The following is a 20,859-nucleotide window of genomic DNA, read 5'->3' as shown; positions in this document are numbered from 1 at the left end:
TAACTGTGAAGTTCCAGGCAGCTTGCTCGTGTCTGTCTGCATAGCTGCTGCTGGGCACAGTGAGGGGAGTTAGACTGTGGGTATGGCTGAGGCGGTTGGGAGGGGTGGGGGTGGGGGGGTCATCTGTCTATTGGGGAGAAAGGTTGAATCACACGGTAGGTAAGACTACAGGGGTAGAGCTCCGAAAATACTTTATAACTCAGAGATTTTCATTCTACATCTGTGTTTCATGCATTCTACCACTGCGTTACCTTTATTCTTATTTACTTACTGTATCCTATTAGTTACGGCTGCAAATTCTCAATTTGTCTATTGTGATCATCCAAATCAATCCAAAGGACAGATATGAATCTTCTTTTGTAAGCACAAATAAACACAATCATTTATAAATATTAGCTCATTTAAGTTGTTTTGGCCTGTTCATAGTTGATTTCGAAATCATTCCCAGAGAAGCCTGTTTGAGTTTTTCTATGGTGTCTGTTGTTTATCTAGTTTACAGACAGAGGTCGCTCACCGGTGAAGCCATTCTTGCCCTTTTTGGGGTCCACAGCTTGAGATCCCATTCCTCCCTGTTGCTTTCCCAGTGGGACCTACAGTCCAGGTGACAGTCCATCAACTTACAAGTCTTTGAGGTTTCATATTTTATCTTACTTTAGTCAGTCGAGCTGCATCACAGCTTCCAAACCAACTTAGGCCTGCAGTACTGAGTTCTCCATTAAAAGATTTTTATTTTATCTGCAGAATGATTGTACTTGTGTGTGTGTGTGTGGACCAATTGTTAAATTTAGGGAATTCCCTCGTTAAGGAGGATTCATGAAATTGATTTCTATCCTTTAGGTATTTAAATTGATAAAAAGAATATGCGTGGTAACACTCTAGGTTTTGCTAAATTGAAAGTATGTTGTGTTGTATAATATCTGATTTTATGAAGTTACACTGCTCTTTTAAAATAACCAAAAAACCAAAACAGATGTTGCATCAATGTTTTTCTGCTTATTGTAGCTCTGCATGGTTTGCACACCATCTTCAGTAGGCTGACTTTGCCGTCTCACTGTTATACATCACTATGGCATCTTCTCGTCTTACATTTGTTTACAACTTGGCACTTTATCTGTTTTCAGTTTGCCAAAGGACTGCAGATGAAAACTTACTGGCTAAGATTGTAACAACATTTTGTGACATCTGGAAGAAAAATAATTCAATTTGAAAGTTAATTATAGAATTTAAAATAATAGCATCTGCCCTAATGAGCTGCATGGGTCAAAGGTTACAACTGTAAATGCTATGCACATTTTAAAATTATTGGCAAATAAGTTTTTGGATGTTTTACTACGCGCCTCAGGTAAAAACATGCTACTGAAGGGAATAACTATGAGTGAAACATTTGACCTGAATCCACTACTCAATGAAATTATGATTTAAGTGTCATGTGATCAACACATTTGGTGAGCAACTTATACCTAATGTACTGGTTGGAGAGGTAGAGTTAAGAGTAAGATATGTGGAATATACTGATTGCTGAGACTTTGGTTTCAGTGATCCATCACCTTCAACACCCAGATGTCACCATGGCTTCTGACCAAACCACACACCACCAATTAGTGTAGTGCAGCATGATAAAGAAAAAAAAAAACATACTCCATATTATATCATGGGCCAGTGTGGATTACACTTAACAGTTTTATTTGGAATATTAAGACAATGAAGCATAAGCCAAGCACCAAGAGTGACAGCTACAAGTGTCGCATCATACGGCTCTTTAAAAATGAACAGGTTATACTGGAAAACAACAGTTTTTTTTTTCTCTTTGAATGGTGAAGCAGATACACAGAACAGACAGTGAGATGTGAACATGATTATGCCATTTACACGCTCCAAATCCTACCTGACAGCAGAAGAAAAGAAGAAAAAAAAAGAAGAGAAAAAGAAAAAGAAAAAGCAAGGAAAAGCAGAAGAAAATGGAACAGCGATATTCGTCTGACTACAGCTTGGTCAGCCTGTGGCAGTGGCTGCAGCCCTGGATTTAAAAGGGCTTTTCGTGATTGGTCAGAACGAATAAGGCAGTCTGGGAACACGGCAGCGCTGCAGAGTGACAACCATTAGTTCCCATCATTGTCAAGTCCTGTTGCCTCGGCACCCACATCCACACAGCAACCAATGTGCACATACAGCATTAAAGTGACAGAGGATTGCAACCATTGTTACACTACACTCCATTGCATATTAGGGAGAAGTAATAATGAAAATAATAATTCTTTCATACATCTTTTTCCGTTTGTATATAGCACTTAACCCAGCTTTCTAAAATATATATGGGAACAAGGAAAAAAAATTTAAAATATCTTTTTTTTTTGTTTGTCCTCTTAACAGCTGAAACCATGAGTCGTACCGAGGTGGGGGGTAGGAGTCTTACATCCTGGGGTGTTGCTGTTGTTGCTGTAAAAAGGGACAACTAGCGACATAACCAGCCTGTCTCTCATCCAGACCAGACCCAGTGGTTTCTTGCCACAAGCGAGGCTCTCATAGTGCAGCTAAATAGTGTCATACTAATTACAATATAAGGTCAAAATAGTTCAATTCATGGCATTTTGTTTTTTTTTTTTAAGAACATAGAATATACACATAAACACCCATCTTTGTTTTCCCTTTTTGTGGGGGAGTCACACACAAAGGTGGTGCTGGCTAAATGTGGTCCATCTTTACACATCCCTGGCTAAGGGTGGGCTTGGTGGGAGGGTGTGGTGTGTGTCAATACCTGGGGTAGTGTAGGTGTTAGAGGAAATGTCATGGTGTGTGCAAATGTGTGTGTTCCAGACAGTTAATGCACCACAGAAGAATAAAATATCTTTTCATCAGGCTCCTAATACATAACTCCCATCATTCATCATACATACAATGTTTTTTTTTTTTCTTCTCCTAAATCTACGGGTTATATGGCAAACATGTGCTACGCTTAACATCAGATATTTCCCATGGGGAAAACTGGGTTGAGAGGGTCCTGGGACTCTCCTTGCAACGGGCCTGCCTGAGAATAAGGGGGGTGGGGCGGGTGGAACAGGGGCAGAGAGGCATTGTTCACTGGAGTCACTGTCATCACCCCTCACAGTCGACTCTGCTTCCCCTCCACTGGAACCCTCGTGTGGCTCTGTCCATACACTAATATACTGCCACACAACACACACGCATGCACAGAGTCTGCAGCATGCTGGAGCATACACCTCTATCGACAAAGCTTACAACACCTGAATATAAGTGAAATATTTTCAGGACCACCGGCTTCTTCGCAACACTCACACAAGTCTCGCCATCTTGAGCTAATACACATACAGTGCTGTCCACAAGTATTCGGACAGTGAGACATTTTCAGTCGTTTTGACTCTGTAGTGCAGCATACTGGTAATGAAACAATGACTATGAGGTAAAAGTGCTAACTCCCAGTCCTTTTCCTACATTTGAGAGTGTTCAAATCCATATTGGGTGGACAGAGTGGGAATACTGGCTTTTTTTTAAATATGCAATTTCACGTCAAAGCAGGCGAACAATGATCCTTATCACACAGACAGGACCAAGAGGAGCCAAAACAGGTCAAGTCCTGATCTCAGTCCAACCGAGGACGTTCACTTCCTGATAACCAGACTGAAGGCAAAAAGCTCCCAAAACAAGTAGGAATGAACATGGATGCAGCTCCAGGCCTCGCAGAACATCAGCACAGACAGTGTCTGCCCATGTATGTGCAACTTTTGAGACTTTGGTACTGCAAAACATGTTAGACCAAATTTTAGTATGAAAGTAAATGTGTTAAATTTGAGGAACTGTATAACTCCTACCATGATCACCCAATATAGATAAAAATCCTTAAGTTAAACCTTCAAGTTGTCACTTAGCTGAACTGTCATTTCAAATATGATGGAGTAAAGAGCCAACATTACAAAAAACACTGTCACTGTCCTAATATTTGCAGACCTGCACTGTAGAACACAAATACACAATTAAAGTGCTATTTACTTCAACAAATCCCTTGCCCTCTCTGTGAGCACATTGTAGCACGTTCAGTGAGCCAGCTCCATCTCTCCTAACATCGCCCTAACAGGGTTCGGAGAAAAAGTAGAGGGCAGGACAAACAGGCCTTAAGTTCACTCTAAACCAAAGTCACCTCTACATCAACACAATGATGTTAGGGATGTGGCCAGATGGAGAGAGCAGTTGGATATAACAACAAAAAAAAAATAAAAAATCACCTCCCGTCATACAGCAGCCATAAGGCAACACAAAGTGGCCCTTATAGTACCCAGTAAATTTATATCCCCACATGGTAAAATTAGCCTGTGATTAGTGCCCACAAGTGGGGTGGGGCACGGTAAGGCGTTATATGCTATTGCTAAGCAGCAGCATGATCGGCAAGTGGCAGTGAGCAGTGTGTGGGTTTTCAAAATTCAGACCCCTTCACTTTATTGTGTTGTAGATTTTATTTTAAACTATGGTGAGGCAAAGGTCAGGACAAGGATATAAAACCATTTCTAAAGCTAACAATTGTGAAATGGAAGAAGTTTGGAATCAATAGGCTAGACAGAGTCACCAGGTAAAAAGAGCCCTGGTCTGAGAGGTGACTCTCACTCACTCTAACAGAGCTTCATAAGTTTCAAAAAATTTGAATAATGAATTAAGGGTCTGAATGCTTTTGTAAATGGGATTTCAGTTTTTTAATAAATTAGCAAAAATTAGTAAAAACATGTTTTCACTTAAAAAACATTGGATTAGTGAGTGTAGATTGATGGGCAATTTCAGTCATTTATAAAATCAAATCTATAAACACAATAAAGGGGTCTGAATACTTTCTGAAGCTGCTGTCTGTATTTCTTCTATTTGACAGTGTTGGATGCTAAAAATTATGAAGCATAAAAGTGCACATGCAAGCAACTAAAATGTCAGCCTTATCCCCCTCCTCCTAACATTCACTCCTGCCACTCTAACATATACAGGTGACTAACGTGTGGTTTTCATGATTTCTGACAACAAAGTGCCGGCAAGTGGAAAATGTTCCAGACTCTTAAGTGGGGAAATGTTCGATAAATGTTAATCAATCCACAATTTAGTATAGAAATTACAAATCGGTTTGTGAAATATCAATCCTTTACCTGCACATCTTTTACTACCTGCATAAAAATGATCTTACTGCCTGATAAATATGTGAAAATAGGACGAGTGTTGAGTTTCAGGGTGTAGATGGGAGCTTTACACGGCCTTGTCCTCCCTCATGAATATGTTGCAAAAAAGAGTAGTCTTCATACTATAGTATGGAATTAACTTTCATTTGTTTGTAAAGCTGATAATTTAGCTTAAATTTTAGCACCACTGAGCACTGCAATAAGCATTAGGCCAGTAGTTAATACACACAGCTGTGTGCAAGAACTTTGGTCACCGTCTCAGCTATTCATGGGCAAGAAAATGCACTTGTTCATGATTCATCCTCACTGATGAGAACAAAAATAACCTTTAACGTATGTGCGGGCTGATAAGACACATGAGCACACACACACACACACAGACAAAAAAATGAACTAGTTTGACAACTTTTACAGATGAACCCTTCCAGTGATCATGAGCTCATGTGTGTTTCAGCTTTAATATTTCACTTTTACACATTAACTGCAGTGTTTTCATCAATGGAATTTCCAGATAATTGTATTTATTTTAGAACAATATTCTCTGAACGCCTTAAGGTAATCTGTTTGTTTGCACCCACCTCATTCTCCCACAGTCTTGTGCACACGTTTGATTCAAAGTTCAACTACTTTCTTTCTTTTTTTTTTTTTTTTTTTTTTAAAGCCAGTTAATATGTATTTACTACTAATTAAGATTAAGGACAAACATGTTGCTGATGGCCAACTCAGGCACTGTCATCAGAAGTTGGATTATTCTGATCAACATGCTCACAGTTGAGAGTTAACCTTCCTGCCCTCTCATTAGGATTTGTTTGTCAAGTTGCAGCCAAGAACCTACACATGTGAGGGCTGGAAAAACATGGATATATTGAGCTGAAATATGCTACAGTAGGGCTGGCATTGGACCCTCTACCAACCTAATACTACCACACAAGCCATAATATAGCGAAGGACTAATGCATGCATTAGTGAGTGAGAACAGATGTAGCTAATGTAAAACTTATCATTTCAATAACCTGTCATATCTTAACCAACATAGCACCACTACAGTTTTTTTTCCCCCATTGAGCTTTAAGCTCATGCACGTCTTCATTGTTATTCTCTTCAGTCTCATTTTATAGCATCCGAGTGCACTGTGTTGAAGCATCTGCACGAGGTTTGGACTACAAAGCAACTGATTATGAAACAAGACAAATGGTTTTCTAAAAGGCACATAGGTTACACTTATTTTCTCTTCACATCGAGAACACAACAGAAATGACTGGATAGCTAGCAGTGTTTTTGTCCCACACAACTGAAATCATTCAGATTACATAACTAAAGCTCTCAAGTATATACCAACCTCTTGAGAGTCAAGTGTTGCCTGCACTCAATGCTATGACTATAAATGCAACCGGGCAATGAGGGGATTTCTTGGGGTAATTAGCTGTTAAGTGCGGGACATTAACTCCCAAGAAAAGCCTGCATGACCTCTTTCCTGTCGGTGACACAGTGCTCTTCATTAAAACAGCTCAACATATTTTAACATGTTTTCATAAAAGAAATATAAATTCAGGCAGGAAAGGGTTCTGCAATCTAATCGTGGGAGTTTTAATTCATCTTCACAAGCAGATTATTTTATGACGTTGTCTGTCTGGCCCATTCATCATCTGTTACTAAGGGGGGGTCTCCCATGAAAAAGCCCATTATCTATCAAGCCTCACTGGTGTGAGCAGACCAGCTCACTGTTGTGTTTAAAGGGACACTGGCATTTTGAATTTTCATCGATTGTCTTCACCTAGCACTTGTCACACGCACCCTCAACTCCTCAGAAAGCACCTGTTAGCATTCCTTTAAATAACCACAGGGCACAGCTAGCTGCACCAATGTTACTAGTGCCTGGTTAAAATGGGAGAAAAATAACCAACTTGAAAACACAGGGTCCAAGCTTTCTGTGTCGCCAGATGCCACCCAAAGGTGCTAACTGAAAGAAGCAGGTGTAAAACTAAACACTAGAAAGCCGTAGCACGATTCAAATGTTACCTTTGGAGCTAAATTTCATACAGGAAAAAAATGAACTGGGTGCCTATGTGCACAATAGTGTGCAGAGTTGAAGAGCCTGTGGCCAGTGAAGAACTGACAGACTGCTTTGACATCTGTAACCATGGCAAGAACTGTCAGAATATTTCCTTACAGTCTGTTTCAAAAGCAATTCTGCACAGCGGGGGAAAGAAAGTTGACAGGTTTAGATTGCTCACTAAATAGTACACAGTAGACTGATTTATTATTCATCATTCACCATTACTGCTTAAGGAGGAACTAGTGTTTTTAAGGACTAGAGTATTATCCTTAGAAAGCACTTATTTTCCCTGATGTGCTGTCCTGAACTCTCTGGACCCTCTTAGAATCTGTCCTCGTCTCTGGCTCAGGTGATACTCATGCGTGCAAAGAGATGGCAAAGAATGTGCCTTATGTAGCTCTATCCATGGGACAAGCTCTGACTGCAATATACCAATAGCACCTCCAGATGCCCTCTCAACCCATACACACCTTAAACCCTCTTGGGAAGGTGTATCCACTAGGTGCTTTGACAAGCTTAGGAAATTAAAAAAAAATATAAAGAAAGCACAAAGTGAACTGTACAACATAGCCATGTGGGCCTAAATAGCAATTTGGGATGAACAGGGGAGGCATGCAGGCAGGTCTACAGGCAGGGTGATGTTGTGGGATCAGGCAGACGTTTAGCACAAAGCGGGAGAGAAAAGACACAAAGCACTGATATTTGTGCCTTCCCTCCCTGTCAAAACAACCTGTTCAACACAAAAACATGTGCTTGCCAGACAGCATTATACTGAATATAATCATATGTATTTTCTGTGATGTAAGTAATAACTAAAACAAAGATTAGAATGAATCTTGTATAGCTTGTTATATTTAAATTCCATCCCCCACCAGAAAGAGAGCCATATCAGCATAGCCTCTAATTGGCTAATGAGGAATTTCTCAAGTTCTGTGATCCTGCTGCAGTGTGTGTACAGGCAATGGAGAAGCCCGCCCTATTTGACCTTGAGTGGCGGTTCCCTCTCCAGCCAGCGAACTCGTACTTTCTGTTTATAGTGATACTCCTTGAGGAAGTCCTGCAGGGCAGGGGGCAGCGGCAAAGAGCCTATACCATCGTATGTGGTCCAGCGGCAGATGGCAGCTCGTGCCAAGTGCTGCAGGCCAAAGGGAAAGGTTCGATGGAGAGGTGCTGTGAGCAGCGGTTCAAAAAACATGCAGGCGCTGGGGTCCTTGTAGTGCTCCAGCAGTCCTGTGACGGTGGAAGAGTGGAAAACACAAGGGTCATGGGCGTCAAAGCTGAAGTTGTGGTTCCACTGCTCGATGCGGGCGTGCAGTGAGCGGTTGTAACGGCGGAAGCTAACGGAGAAGAGGTAGTCCTCCTGGGCTGAGTCACGCAGTAGGAAGGTGCCTTCCGGCCGTCCATCCAGCAGTGCCTCAGCCTCATAGCGGTCCATCACACCCCAGTAACAGGGCAGAGCAGTGATCTGCAATAGGTCCGGCACCAGGCAGTGGATGTAGTCTATCTGGGTGTGAACCTTCCACGGTCCAGGTTGCTGCCGGCTCAAGTGACCATCGCCAGAGGCGTGCCTCTGCTTAGGCCTCCTGGCCTGTAGACAGAGGGTGGTCGAATCCTCCTCAGAGTCACAGTCCTGGGCTGATGCTGAAGCCCCCAACACCTGCCCACAGGCCCCTGATGATCCAGCGCCCACAGAGCTGCCAGTCCCTGAGGCCCGGCCATCCCCAGAGGCCTCTCCTATGCCAGGAGCCATCTTTGGTCCCAGTTTGTAGAGAGAGGAGCCTGGCACTGAGGCCTCCAGGGTGTGGATCTGTGCATTAGGTGGTGGGTCCACACCTTCCTCAATGCTAAGTCTGCGGCGCTCACGTAGACGTTCCTCTTCATCCTCAGGAGAGGGGTGGGCCGGGTCAAAGGCATCAAGCAGGGCAGTGGAGGAATGCGGGCTGACCGGTGCTGTGTGTTGCTTGATCAAGTGCCACTTGTGAGCAAGGTCTGAGCCTGGTGGGAAGGGGCAGGTCTCCAGCATGAGCTCTGTTAGGTGAATCTTACGTTTGGAGGTGACAGGGTTCTTAGTTGAACGGGAGCGTCTACGAGTAGGCAGGGGTAAGCACAGTCCTACTGTATCACTTAGCCGCTGGCGCAAAGACCGAGCATTTAGACTGCGTCCTCCAGATACAGAGTCGCTCATCTCCTGGATGGAGCTGACTGCGTAACGCCTGTCCCTGCGATTACCACTCCCCCTTAAACGGCCAGACCGCCTATCTGCCTCCAGAGAGCTCTGGGTTTTGGTGGAACATGAGTGTTTTTTCTTGCCCCCCCATGGAGCATGACGGGAATAGGAGTCTCTCCGGGCCAAGGGAACACCCCCTGATCCTCCCCGCACATCCTCAGTGTCCTTGTCAATAGTGATCTCTACTATCTGAGGGATGTCCGACACACAGTTGTGATGGCGGCGTCCTGATGTTACCATTGGCACTGGTAGGAGGCTCCTTGATGGACTGGAGGCTCCTGATGCATGCGCATCACCTGAGCTGCCCCCTTGGCCAAGATCCACCACACAGTGGACGGCATCTGCCTCAACCCTGCTTTCACTGGGTCCTGAACTGTTGTTGTGAAAGAGTGTCTGGCATTTGCTCTTCAGGTTGCTCCACATGTTGCCCACTTTCTTCATCAATAGGAGCCCCTGGGACCTGGAGGAAACAGGAGACAAAACTGATTAAGTCACAGGTGGAGAAATCTTGCAACAGCAACGGCACCTATATTTAATACTGAGGTACAAGCTATATAAAGAATGTCCTACATTTTAATTCCCCAGACTACTGTGTATCTAGTAATTAGACATGGTGTGAGTGTAACGGGGCCAAAGTGTCTGAGAGGTGGGTGAGCTTGAGTAGTTGGAACAGCAGAGTTGGGAGTTGCCAGGCAGACGTGCAGGGACACAAGGCCACAGCTATAAATGAACCCAGGATCTGCTCACAGCTGATCTGCTGGTATGTACTGTATTACAGAGCCAGTCTAGACCTGACCAAAAACTTTCCCTGTAACAGCAGCAGACAGGGCACACATACATGCACATACACACTCACAAATGCCATTGATTTATCACTTTCCTAGAATTTGACAGATTTGGAAGTAGTGGCACCAAACTGTGTTTGAATTTTACAGTGAGCAAAGTCACCACAGGTATGTGGCCTGCCAAACACAAAACCTCTAAGGATTCCATAATGCAGCATTTCCTTTCCTGTTTCAGTTTTTTTTTTCCTATACTTCATAGATTTATTAAGGTATACATTTTATTGTTGCCAGTAAATCCAAATCCCTGTAGTAAAAACATTCTGATACCTGAAAACCTTACCAATTTGAAACATCTCTGAAACACTTTAGGGCCTCACACTTAAGTTTTAGTTCTTTGTTCCTAAAAGTGAATTACTACACTGTGTTTGGTCATTTACTGCTTGAACAAAACAAATTTTATTCCATTCTCAAGAAAACTCTATACAGAAACTGATAACATGATCAAACTTTATCCATGCATATGAGCTGCAAGCAGTGAATCATATGATGCAGGTAAGAATATGCACTTCAATTATCAGAGTTCTCATTCAAATTTAAATCCCCAACCCTGTCAGCATTCATTGCATGTGCTATTCACTAACACACAGGAACTCAAAGACATTAATCCCTCTGTGGCTCGTCTACCTCACTTCCTCCCACACCTTTTTTTGATAAGCTAATTCAATATGCTTCTGGGCTAAAAGCAGCTATCCAACTACCTGGCATCATGTCGACCTGCATGCAGACTTTGCCTCCAAATATTGATAAAGACATTATGGATTTGCACAGTCAGCTGTGAGAGACAAGGAACCTGTGATGCGCAGGAAATCAGACCAGTCTTCAGCACATGAGTGATTAATTTGATTTGCTGAGGGCAGTTCTAAGGCTATCACTAACAAACTCTTGACATCTCTCCAGACTTGGCCATAGTCATCCTACAAACTGACTTGGTCTGTACTCACTACTAAAAGATTTCTGTGATACAAACACCTACAATTAATTTGTTGCTATGAAAAAATGTCTTATTGATACAGCTAAGTTAAACTATGAATGTGACAAGACTAATGACTCTTATTCTGATTTAAATGTGGGAGCACACAATATGCCTGAGAAAGTGCATTGTCTGGTCTGTTGTACGTCTTCCTCTTATTCTCTTATGCGGCAGTGCCAGTACCTAAATCCACAACTGGCCTTACACTCCCAATCTGATTGCCACTGGCTTCAGATGGAACTCCAAAGATAAACTAGACATATTTTCTAACAAACAACATCCAAAGCAACGCTCCCACATGCTTTTCAGCACCAAATAATTTTCCTGATCAATTTCATTGTACTAATATCTATATGCTGCAATTAAATTATACTTGCTTAACTATACTTAAAAATATGTTGGGTGAAAAAGACAATCACTAGACCTGGTTTAAAACGTTTTTTTTCAAAGCTGTAAAACTTCCTCCCTGTCATACACAACAAAGCCTATGTCAGCAATGCAACACACACACACACACACACACACACACACACACACACACACACACACACACACACACACACACACACACACACACACACACACACACACAAACGCACACTGCAAGCTGTGGCCAGGAGTTTGCTACTACATTTGAAAACAAAATTATATATTATAATTTTTTATGCATCTGATTTTGGTTATGTAAAATGCCAGGTGAATTTACTTATATTTACCTATGATTAAATTATATTAAAATGTTCTTTTCATTTTAGAGTCTTTTTTATTATTGTTGCTAATGCTTGTACTATGAGGCTATGTGTGTTGTTGCAGGTCCTTAGTAATAAAACTTAGACCTATTAAATCAATAGTTGGCCATATTATTAATCGACCATTAAAAGCTTATAAAATACAAAGTGCATGTTTTTCTTATTGAAGCCTTCATTTTAAATAATGATGTGGCCCGTTTTCTTTGCAAACACAATTAGATCATTTAATTTAGTAAACACCAAAACACAAGGTAACTACTTAAATCCCAATGCCCAACATTGCTCTTTCTGCTTCTGCAAATCCTTACGCAACACGTGGCCCTATCAAATTAAAAAGATTTTTCTTTGTCATATGGTTATTGTCAACTGATCAATGCTGCACTGAGAAAGGACTGTAGCGTTCAATTGCCTTTACTAATGGGAAAAAGTTCAAATGGGTGTCCTAATCTCCTAACACACTTACTTCTGTTTATATAAATTTAAGATTGTGAATATATATTTAAGCTGTGAAATAGGAATCACAGAACACTGTGAATAATGTACCTTACTCACTGTTTTCATAAATTTTCACACAATTTTGTAAACCACCTATAACAACGTAAACCAAACTCTGCAAAAACCAAAGAAAATAATGACATATAATGTCTCTGCTTTTAGTTAAGAGATGGCATGCCTCATGTTACACACAGTTTAACAGATTTAACAGTAATCTGAGAAAGACATTTAAATACAAAAGCAATAGTAATCAACTAATTAGGTATAACAATCAGGAGAGAGAAGGTGGGAGCAGTGCATCTCTACCCACAACCCACATGACAGTTTAACTGAAGTGTTACGTAAGCTATTTATGATTTCAATATCTTGGCTCCATAGCATACTAGCACATCTTGACAATTTCAAGATTTAAACTAACTTAGACAATCAAAAGGTTTCACCAAAGAAGCAACATGGCTCAAAATGTACTTGAACTATTTGTCCGGCCAATCTGTCTTTAGAAATCAAAACATGCAAACAACTGCCTCTCATTCGCCAACATTTTTGTTGGAGCACAAAGTCTTACCAGCCACAGCCTAAATTTCCCAGATTTGTCTTTATTCTGTAATTGCACTGTCAGCAAGAAAACACTGACCCTCGAACTATGACTGCATATTCACACCCTGCTGTTTAACCTCCAAGATAAACTGGAACTGTGAAGCTAATGTTTTATCAGTTACATCTTGAGAGGCTGGATTTTCCATCCGGGTTGGTGTGTTTTATCCCTCAGCTTGGTAATCGCTTAAAAAATACAAACAATGAAAAGTTCCAGTGACCAAGACACATGGCTCAAAGGGGGCAGGATTTCCAAAACTTCGTAAATTGTGACCAAGTATGATTAAAACATGCCTATAACTTAACCCTATGATTGTCACCGCAATTTAACAATAATGAATGACAAGTGTTCAGAAGATTAACCTTACAAGCCAGGAGACAGAATGTTGGGAGTTGAACCATGAAAATGTAAGAATTACTGCAAATGTGAAGGAATGACCAACGAGAGCTGAAACCTCTATAATCTGCCCTGTGTCCTCATTAGCATGGCTCGGTTCTTATGAGATATCAAGGAAACTGTTGGAGCTATCCAAAACAGACAACATTAATAATACTGGATGTCTGACCAAACAACAACAAAGTTCATCACCTTGTAGGTCAGTGCATTTATTAAATGCAAACCACTGTCATGACCTCGAACTCTTACATCAGACAATTTGCAGCAATGCATTAAACAAAAGCTTGCAACAACATACTCCATTTGGTGCATATCTAAGTTACAATTTTCACATTTAACTCTTGCTCTTCTTATGTATACTTTACAACCAAGAAATGGGTTTGTAAGTCTACAGAAGGACACACAATGTTTAGGCATTTCATATTGAAGATTTCTGCCGAGAATTAACTCCACTTAGCTAATTCAACAGTGATTTTTTTCAATATAGCCGTCCTATATAATTCTCTATGAGTCGCGACTGATAACAATGGCCACACCAATAGTGCAAACCAGTCCACAACCATTTAAAGTCTCCCTGAAACAGAACTAGGCTACTTCTACTCTCCGGCAGCCCAACACACCCATTCTCCAGGGATCACACTGATCTAAGAGAGGGCTGGAGAGAAGACAAGATTAAGGGAGGACGCCTTTTCTGCTCAGAACAGACCAGAGTTAATGAGATATCTGCAGCATCTTGCATTCTTAAAGATATGTGGGATGGCAGATAGCCATACAGGGTCTGCAAATGACTGATAAAAAACACTGATTCTTCCTATCATTTAAATCTCAACAATTATTAAGACTTTTAATAGAAATTTTGATATGACAAGCTCTGCATTTTTTCCTGCACTAAACAAGAGTCAGAATATATTTTTTGCTAAAAATAGACTTTTCAAATAGAGGCAGACTATGCACAGTCAAACAGATTCCTGAAACTCAATATTACATTGTTCTTGAGCACATCAACAGAGTATGTAAAATTATTATTCTACCCTTGTGTAGCTTTGTTCGTAGGTCTAACTCAATAATTAATAAAGTAAAATTCAAGTCATACAGGTAAGAAATCAGTAATTAATATTAGTTACGTCAAATTATGTGTAAAAGAATACCTTAACTTGCATTCAAATTCAAACACCGTTTAGAGTTAATGTTAACCTTAAGTTATTCCTACAATTTCAAAACTGCCTCTGTTGAATGTGATCTTGTCATGCAGATTAACGTGGACAGTACGGTTCCGTTACTCTAACGGATAAACTTACAGGTATGTCAATACAAGACCCACAATAATCGAGCTAAAACGTTGTTATAGCTGGTCTATAGAAATGGTTGGAAGGCCTTTAGGCTTACTAGAGGCCCCACTTTTCCCCGGTCCCTGCCAAGTTAGCTCACTTGCTAACACGTTAACCATCCACAGTCAGACCCAATACACCGCTAAATGTGGCTACAGCCGCGAAGATAACGTTAGCTAACCTCATATTGCCCAGCTGGCTGAGTGGCTCGAGTCAGATTTATAATATTTTTCAGAAGTAAATTAGAAACGTCTTTCTTTTAGTTGGCAACAGATGGCTAACATACAGTTCAAGCTTACGAGCTGTCAAAAATGCTAACCGTTAGCATTCCCTGGACTGGGGGTTTCTAACGTTTTAGTTAGCTTTGGCTAACCAGCCAGCTAGCGGGGTTAGTGGGTTAGCTTATGAAAAATCGACACAAAAGATTATAGAAATATGCCAAGTGGTGCAGTGATGTTTAAAGATGCTGCGTAGACAAATGTGACATGCGTGACAAGTAACGGTTTGTTTCTCGAATTCATATCTTACCCTTGTGCCTTGTGAAAGCCCTATTCAACTGCTCTCTTTGTCTGCAAAAAATGGCTATTAAGAGAAGTCAGGCATATATCCCCTTTGCGGACCACGGTGTCGGATGAAAGCACTAAAGGTACGTGGATACTTGACGGTATCATCCCGAATATTTTAACAATAATTAGTTAAATACTAATAAAAAATATTTAAAAAGTTAATTTAGTCTTTAAGTGCCGCGAAAGCCCGTTCTTCATCATGGTGGGGGTCTTCTCTTCTGCCGTGGTCGCTGCTGCCTCTAGCAGCCAATATGACGGCGGTCTCAGCCGACAGAGAGCCGGAGAGGCGGACGATGTTCAACGTGAGTGAACCCGACTGACAGCGGCTCAGTCCAATGGAGGAAAAGGAAAAGGCGGCCACTTCCGACAGAGCACGCGGATAGGGAATGCCCTGGAGCTGGCTCCTCGTGACGGGCGTTCTGTGGCTCCAATGAACGGGCAGAGGAGGCTGAGGCTGTCCGCTGGCAGCTACTTGGAAACGTGGAGAGGTGAAGTGATGCTGATGGTGTCCCGGCCAGGCCGGACTACTGACTCACTGATGTCATTCAGGTAAGAAGGCCAGCAGTGGCTCTGCCTGTGAAGTCAATGAAACCACGGGGAACGAGCCAAGCGAGGAGGAATAACTTAATTTCACAATTAGGATCAGACAGTCATAAGTAAAGAATGTATAATAATAACTACAATAATCACATTACTCCCACCAATATGACTCCTATTATCATCATACCCAAGGCTCGATAACCAACTGGGCAACTGTTCTTAGAACCTGGAAAGCTCAAGACTTAATGTCAACTGGTTTTTACTCATTTAATTTGGATATATTTGTGAATATGCACAAACGTAAAGTACAATATTAACTGACATGATAAAGGCCTTAAGATATGTCTTGCTTTATACCTGATGTCCTGTCTTGAAGAGGGGCCACATGTTAGAATCTAGTTTTAAAATCTTCACTATTCCAGTTTAGTGCTTTCTTATTGTATATTTCTTGACATATTACTTTGTTTTGTATTCAGTCAAATTACCACTGAGCAAATGGGGGACTGGGAGTATCCCAGCATAGAAAAACCTTACACATTACACAGAGAGTGAGCCGAATAGGTGGTTAGGAGGGGCCCAGAAGCTAATTTTTCCCCTGGAGCTTTTAGCACGGTAATCTTGTCATACCTGCAAGCTTTCCTGGCCACATCAATTGGACTTTAAAGTACAGAACAAAGTCCTTTATCCACAAAGAAAACAAGAAATAAAGGTATTAATTAGTGGAAATGTCAGGCTGGCAAAAAACTACAGTCCCCCTAAGTGAAATAAAGTCAAACACTTATTAATGCCACACTCTCAAACCTCAAGTGCTGTAGAATTAGATATGGCATTATATGGCCGTGATCAGTGAATATGTGTCATAACTTGTACCAAAGTAAATCTTTGAACAATTAAAATGTCTGAAAGGAGCATTCATAGTCACTCTCACCCACACATGAAGTCATCTCCTGGAGTCGGATCATTCATGTGCACATGACACAAGGCGTAATGGGAAGTGGAAGTGGTGTGAGTAATGTAGTAGTTAGCTTGGAGCTGAGGTTGAGTTCAGGGGAAATCACCAGCAGCCCGAACACATTAGCTTTTACATCTCCGAGATGCTGATCTAATTTGTGCTTATGAAAGGAAATGAAAGAGAATTGTATTAGCACTGATTCTTCTGCCAGGAGTGATTCATGCTATTTTAGTCAGCGAGGACCTTTCCTACCAGGTCTATGCTGTTTCATCTGCAAGCAATCCACAGTGAGATATGATGACTCCCTAAGGTGTTCAGGGTGAATGAGTGTGATTCAGCTGGATCTGAAGGAGAAAGGTCTGATGACAATACCATATTCTCAGACCACTTCTAGTATAAATGCAAAACTATGGAAACTTCAGAGAGAGAAGTGTCCCAGCCTCCACACCTAACTATTTATAATGTTGATTGTTTTCATTTGTGTATGATTAGACTACTTGCAAATGATTGAAGGAGCAAGAGGTGGAGTTTATTCTACCAGGATCATTCTGAAAGTTTTAGGTGCCGTGTGAATAACAGAGAAGACTACACTATTGTTCAAGTGTTTAGTGAACTTTAATTTACTTCAGCAAGCTACGAGTCTGACGTCCAAATAAACTAATGCAAATCATAAGTGCTGACAGACAATGTTTTGGCATGGGGAGTCACTTAGTACAGAAATAGATTTGGATGCAGATCAGTCGGGATATTAAGTAGATGGAGTGAGACAGACATTTGGTCGGATGTTTAGTGAGCGGTTCATGTTCATTTTTCCTAGTAAGGTGACTAAGAAAATTACATGAGCATTATTTTGTGCGATGTGCAGATCATTTTTCATGTTGAAATCTTTCACAAAAACATTGTTTTTGGATCTGAGCTCATCCTGAATTATTCCAAGATTGCTGTTCATACTCAGTTTGCAATTCAATTTGTTCCTGGTTGAGAGGACGTGTGTATACAGTACACTCTTTTTAATCTGGGAGCAGCTCTTGGAATTGTGATTGTATAAAGGTAAAAAAGATAAATACAGGACAGAACTGATGCTATGATTTATAATAACTTCTGAATAATATTCAAGAGTTCAGAAGACAGTAATCCCATATTCAGTAAACAGAGTATATGTATATAGAGAAAGACATTGTTCAAAATAAAAGAAATACATATGGACTAAAAAAAAAAGACAGAAACAATGAATAAATAAATAAAATAAAACATTTTTAACAAACTTAGTTCTCTTTTGAATGAACTGTATATTTAGAGTATCCGGGAGTTGCTCATGTAGTGACAATGGCAGTGTCGCCATCTTGTGGCTACAGTAAGGAAACAAAATTGCATTGACATGAGGTTCAGTTTTACTCATCCCTGGTCACAAAAATCCAAAATCTGCTGGTTGATTCGTCAAACGAAATTTTTATTCTCTTCATACTTTTAGAGTCGTATTAGCGGATCAGGTTTCATTTCATCCATGTTTAATCCAAGCACAAAATACATGCTCATCCTGCAGGAGCACTTATTATCAAAAGCTGCTCATCTTCAAGGTTTTTGTTTAGGACTCCCATCTTTTCCATTTTATGATTATATCAGTCATGAATTTTTTTAATTAATCTGAAATATTTCCATTGAAATAAAGAATGCCTTAATAGTATCCACAGCTGATAATATAATAATTCAAATTTTAAGATTAAGATGCATCTATTGTATTTTAACATTTCACAAAATCAATTTCTATTTCCACACAGTGTGATGTAAATAAATGAGGATTCTTGTGCAAGTTGTACTGATGCAGGGAGAGGCTACTAGTGTGGGGACTTCTGGTCTTGCTGCCTCTCAGCTTGGGATTTTGTGTCACTGTTATGTCTTTTGTTGTCTTGACTTAGTGTCTTGGTTGTCTTGAATTTATGTTAATGAATTCCATGGATTTGGTTGTTGATTGTTTTACCACCCATGGGTGGAGAGTAACATTGGTCCTTTTATCCAGTACATCTGTGTCCTATTAAAAGATAAAGATGAATACAAACTGTGAAACATTAGACATGAAGTCCAAGGAAGTGTTTGTAGAACTGTAAAACACAAGAGTGAAGGAGCAGATCGAGGACGAGAGAAAATGTAGTACTGTAGGTGTTGAGAATTCACAGGACACGGTAACTGCTAAATTGAGCAAAAGAAATGTGAAAGCAATTAGACTCTTCCAGCTGAAGGGGGTCAGGCAGGCAGGAGGCCGAAGAACCACATGGCTCCATGGCTGCGAGAGGAGATCACTCAGAGCAGCAGTTCAGAGCTGCTCAGTCACCAGAGGAAGACATATGATATGACAACAGCCTGGAGCTCAGAAAAAGCCATGCAAAAGACTCCAGTGCAAAAACATACTGTGGTCTCATGGATCAAAAATGAGTTAGCTGTGTGTCTGATGACGGTCCCACTTAACACCCTGTAAATAATAACCCAGCATCAATCCATTGTCAGGTTATTTTGTTATGTTTATCTTAATTTATTTCTATATAAATGAAATTAATGTCACCATTTTCATTGCCATTGTGAAGACCATGTGAGCGAGTAAATGCATGAAGAATTGACTGAATTTGCTGCATCATTAGTCATGGCAGCATTGTGGCAGTCATCACACACCAGCCCTTCATGGTGCCTACACAGTCATGCCTAACAGGATCAAAAGGCTGAATCATTTAAAACGAAACCAAACAATTCAAAGCGATAAAATGTGTTGTTTAGTGGAGGTAATTTTCTGTTTGTTTCTCTTCTGCACAGCAGAGAACTCAGGATCAGCTCCAGAGCAGCATCACTGATTTCAGGAAACTCAGGAAAGGAAACTTCAGCAGGGTTGTGGAGTATTAAAGGTGTCTCGTCATTCATCATAGAAATGGATATTTTGGTTAACACTGTTTTATCAAAAATTTAGAGAGATTGGTTTTACAGCCAAGGATGTCTTAAGATGCTTTGGATATGTGGCATTTGGTGTTGCACATAGAACATTTAAAAATACAGAACCAGATAAAGAGAACGTTTACATCCAAATTAATGTGGAGCATCAAACCATTTCCAAGATGTTGAAAAACCAGCATGCAGATCCGTAATGCGGCTATTATAGATGTGACTGCAGTGCCAGATTCATTTTGATGAATGAGCTATAAGTGAGCCCAGACGTGATGTGGGTAGATACCAGCTTCCCTTTGAAGCACAAGACAGTCAGCAGGGTGAGGTCTGATCTCATGTTGAACAGGATGGATAATCTAAATTTGATGCACTGGTTTTCACTACCTGAGGGTGAAGCCCGGAAAAGCAAAGTAGCACCCAGGGACATTAAAAAGCAGCAAGTTAAGTGACATTGATGATCAGGCAGACACAGCGAGCCGCATGTCTGAAGAAGTTGAACCATTTTCTAAATTATTCTATAATTAAAAAATTAAGTCAAATTAACATAAGGGTTTTCTTTACATTACAGAAGTTGACTTGTATATTATCGAACTGTAGATTACTCTGTATTTATTTTACAGTCAAACTCAAATCCACAGATTGGTTTAGCCATTTTCAAGCCTTTTATATTTGTAAAAAATTAAAGGCAGTTAAAGATTTGGGTTAGAGGTTAAAAAGTAAAGAATTGCTATAGAGAAGTGCAGAATACATGCAGTATTTGTTTTGGTGTATCAATTAAACAGGATTAAACAGGTGTTTTGAGGTCTCATTAATGTGTCTCTCTGTTTAATTAGGTCAGTCTGTGTCCCTGAGAAGTGAGGGGCCTAAAATTGAAGGGAAAAAGATGTTTCTGATACACAGTCAAGTTATTAGAGGAAAACATTTTCTTTCTAAAAAACATCTTAGTAGTTTAACAAACATGCATGAAAAAAATGAGTGAATGAAATCGTTTTTAGTCCAAAACTCAAGGATAAGGTGTAACAAAGAGTTATCTGAAGGGACGATTCA

General features: G+C 40.5%; 1 protein-coding gene and 1 long non-coding RNA gene across 2 annotated transcripts; one reads left to right on the top strand and one right to left on the bottom strand.

Annotated features, from left to right (window-relative positions):
- Nucleotides 1-1,665: 1,665 nt before the first annotated feature.
- On the bottom strand, nt 1,666-15,629 carry socs5b (suppressor of cytokine signaling 5b). Its single transcript, XM_056395202.1, has 2 exons — nt 15,355-15,629; nt 1,666-9,908 (listed from the first exon to the last, which is right to left on the bottom strand). Exon 2 carries the CDS (start codon nt 9,887-9,889, stop codon nt 8,198-8,200), a length of 1,692 nt encoding a protein of 563 aa, XP_056251177.1. The 5' UTR covers nt 9,890-9,908; nt 15,355-15,629; the 3' UTR covers nt 1,666-8,197.
- On the top strand, nt 15,418-20,605 carry LOC130181235 (uncharacterized). The gene is made up of 3 exons (XR_008829540.1): nt 15,418-15,472; nt 15,636-15,941; nt 19,687-20,605. It is a non-coding gene; the product is annotated as an uncharacterized LOC130181235 (long non-coding RNA).
- The last annotated feature ends 254 nt before the right edge of the window (nt 20,606-20,859 follow it).

The sequence above is a fragment of the Seriola aureovittata genome, chromosome 14, assembly GCF_021018895.1.
Source record: "Seriola aureovittata isolate HTS-2021-v1 ecotype China chromosome 14, ASM2101889v1, whole genome shotgun sequence".
In the NCBI taxonomy this organism is placed as follows: Eukaryota; Metazoa; Chordata; class Actinopteri; order Carangiformes; family Carangidae; genus Seriola; species Seriola aureovittata.
Note: the sequence above shows the minus strand (reverse complement) of the source record. Positions and strands in the feature narration are given on the sequence as shown.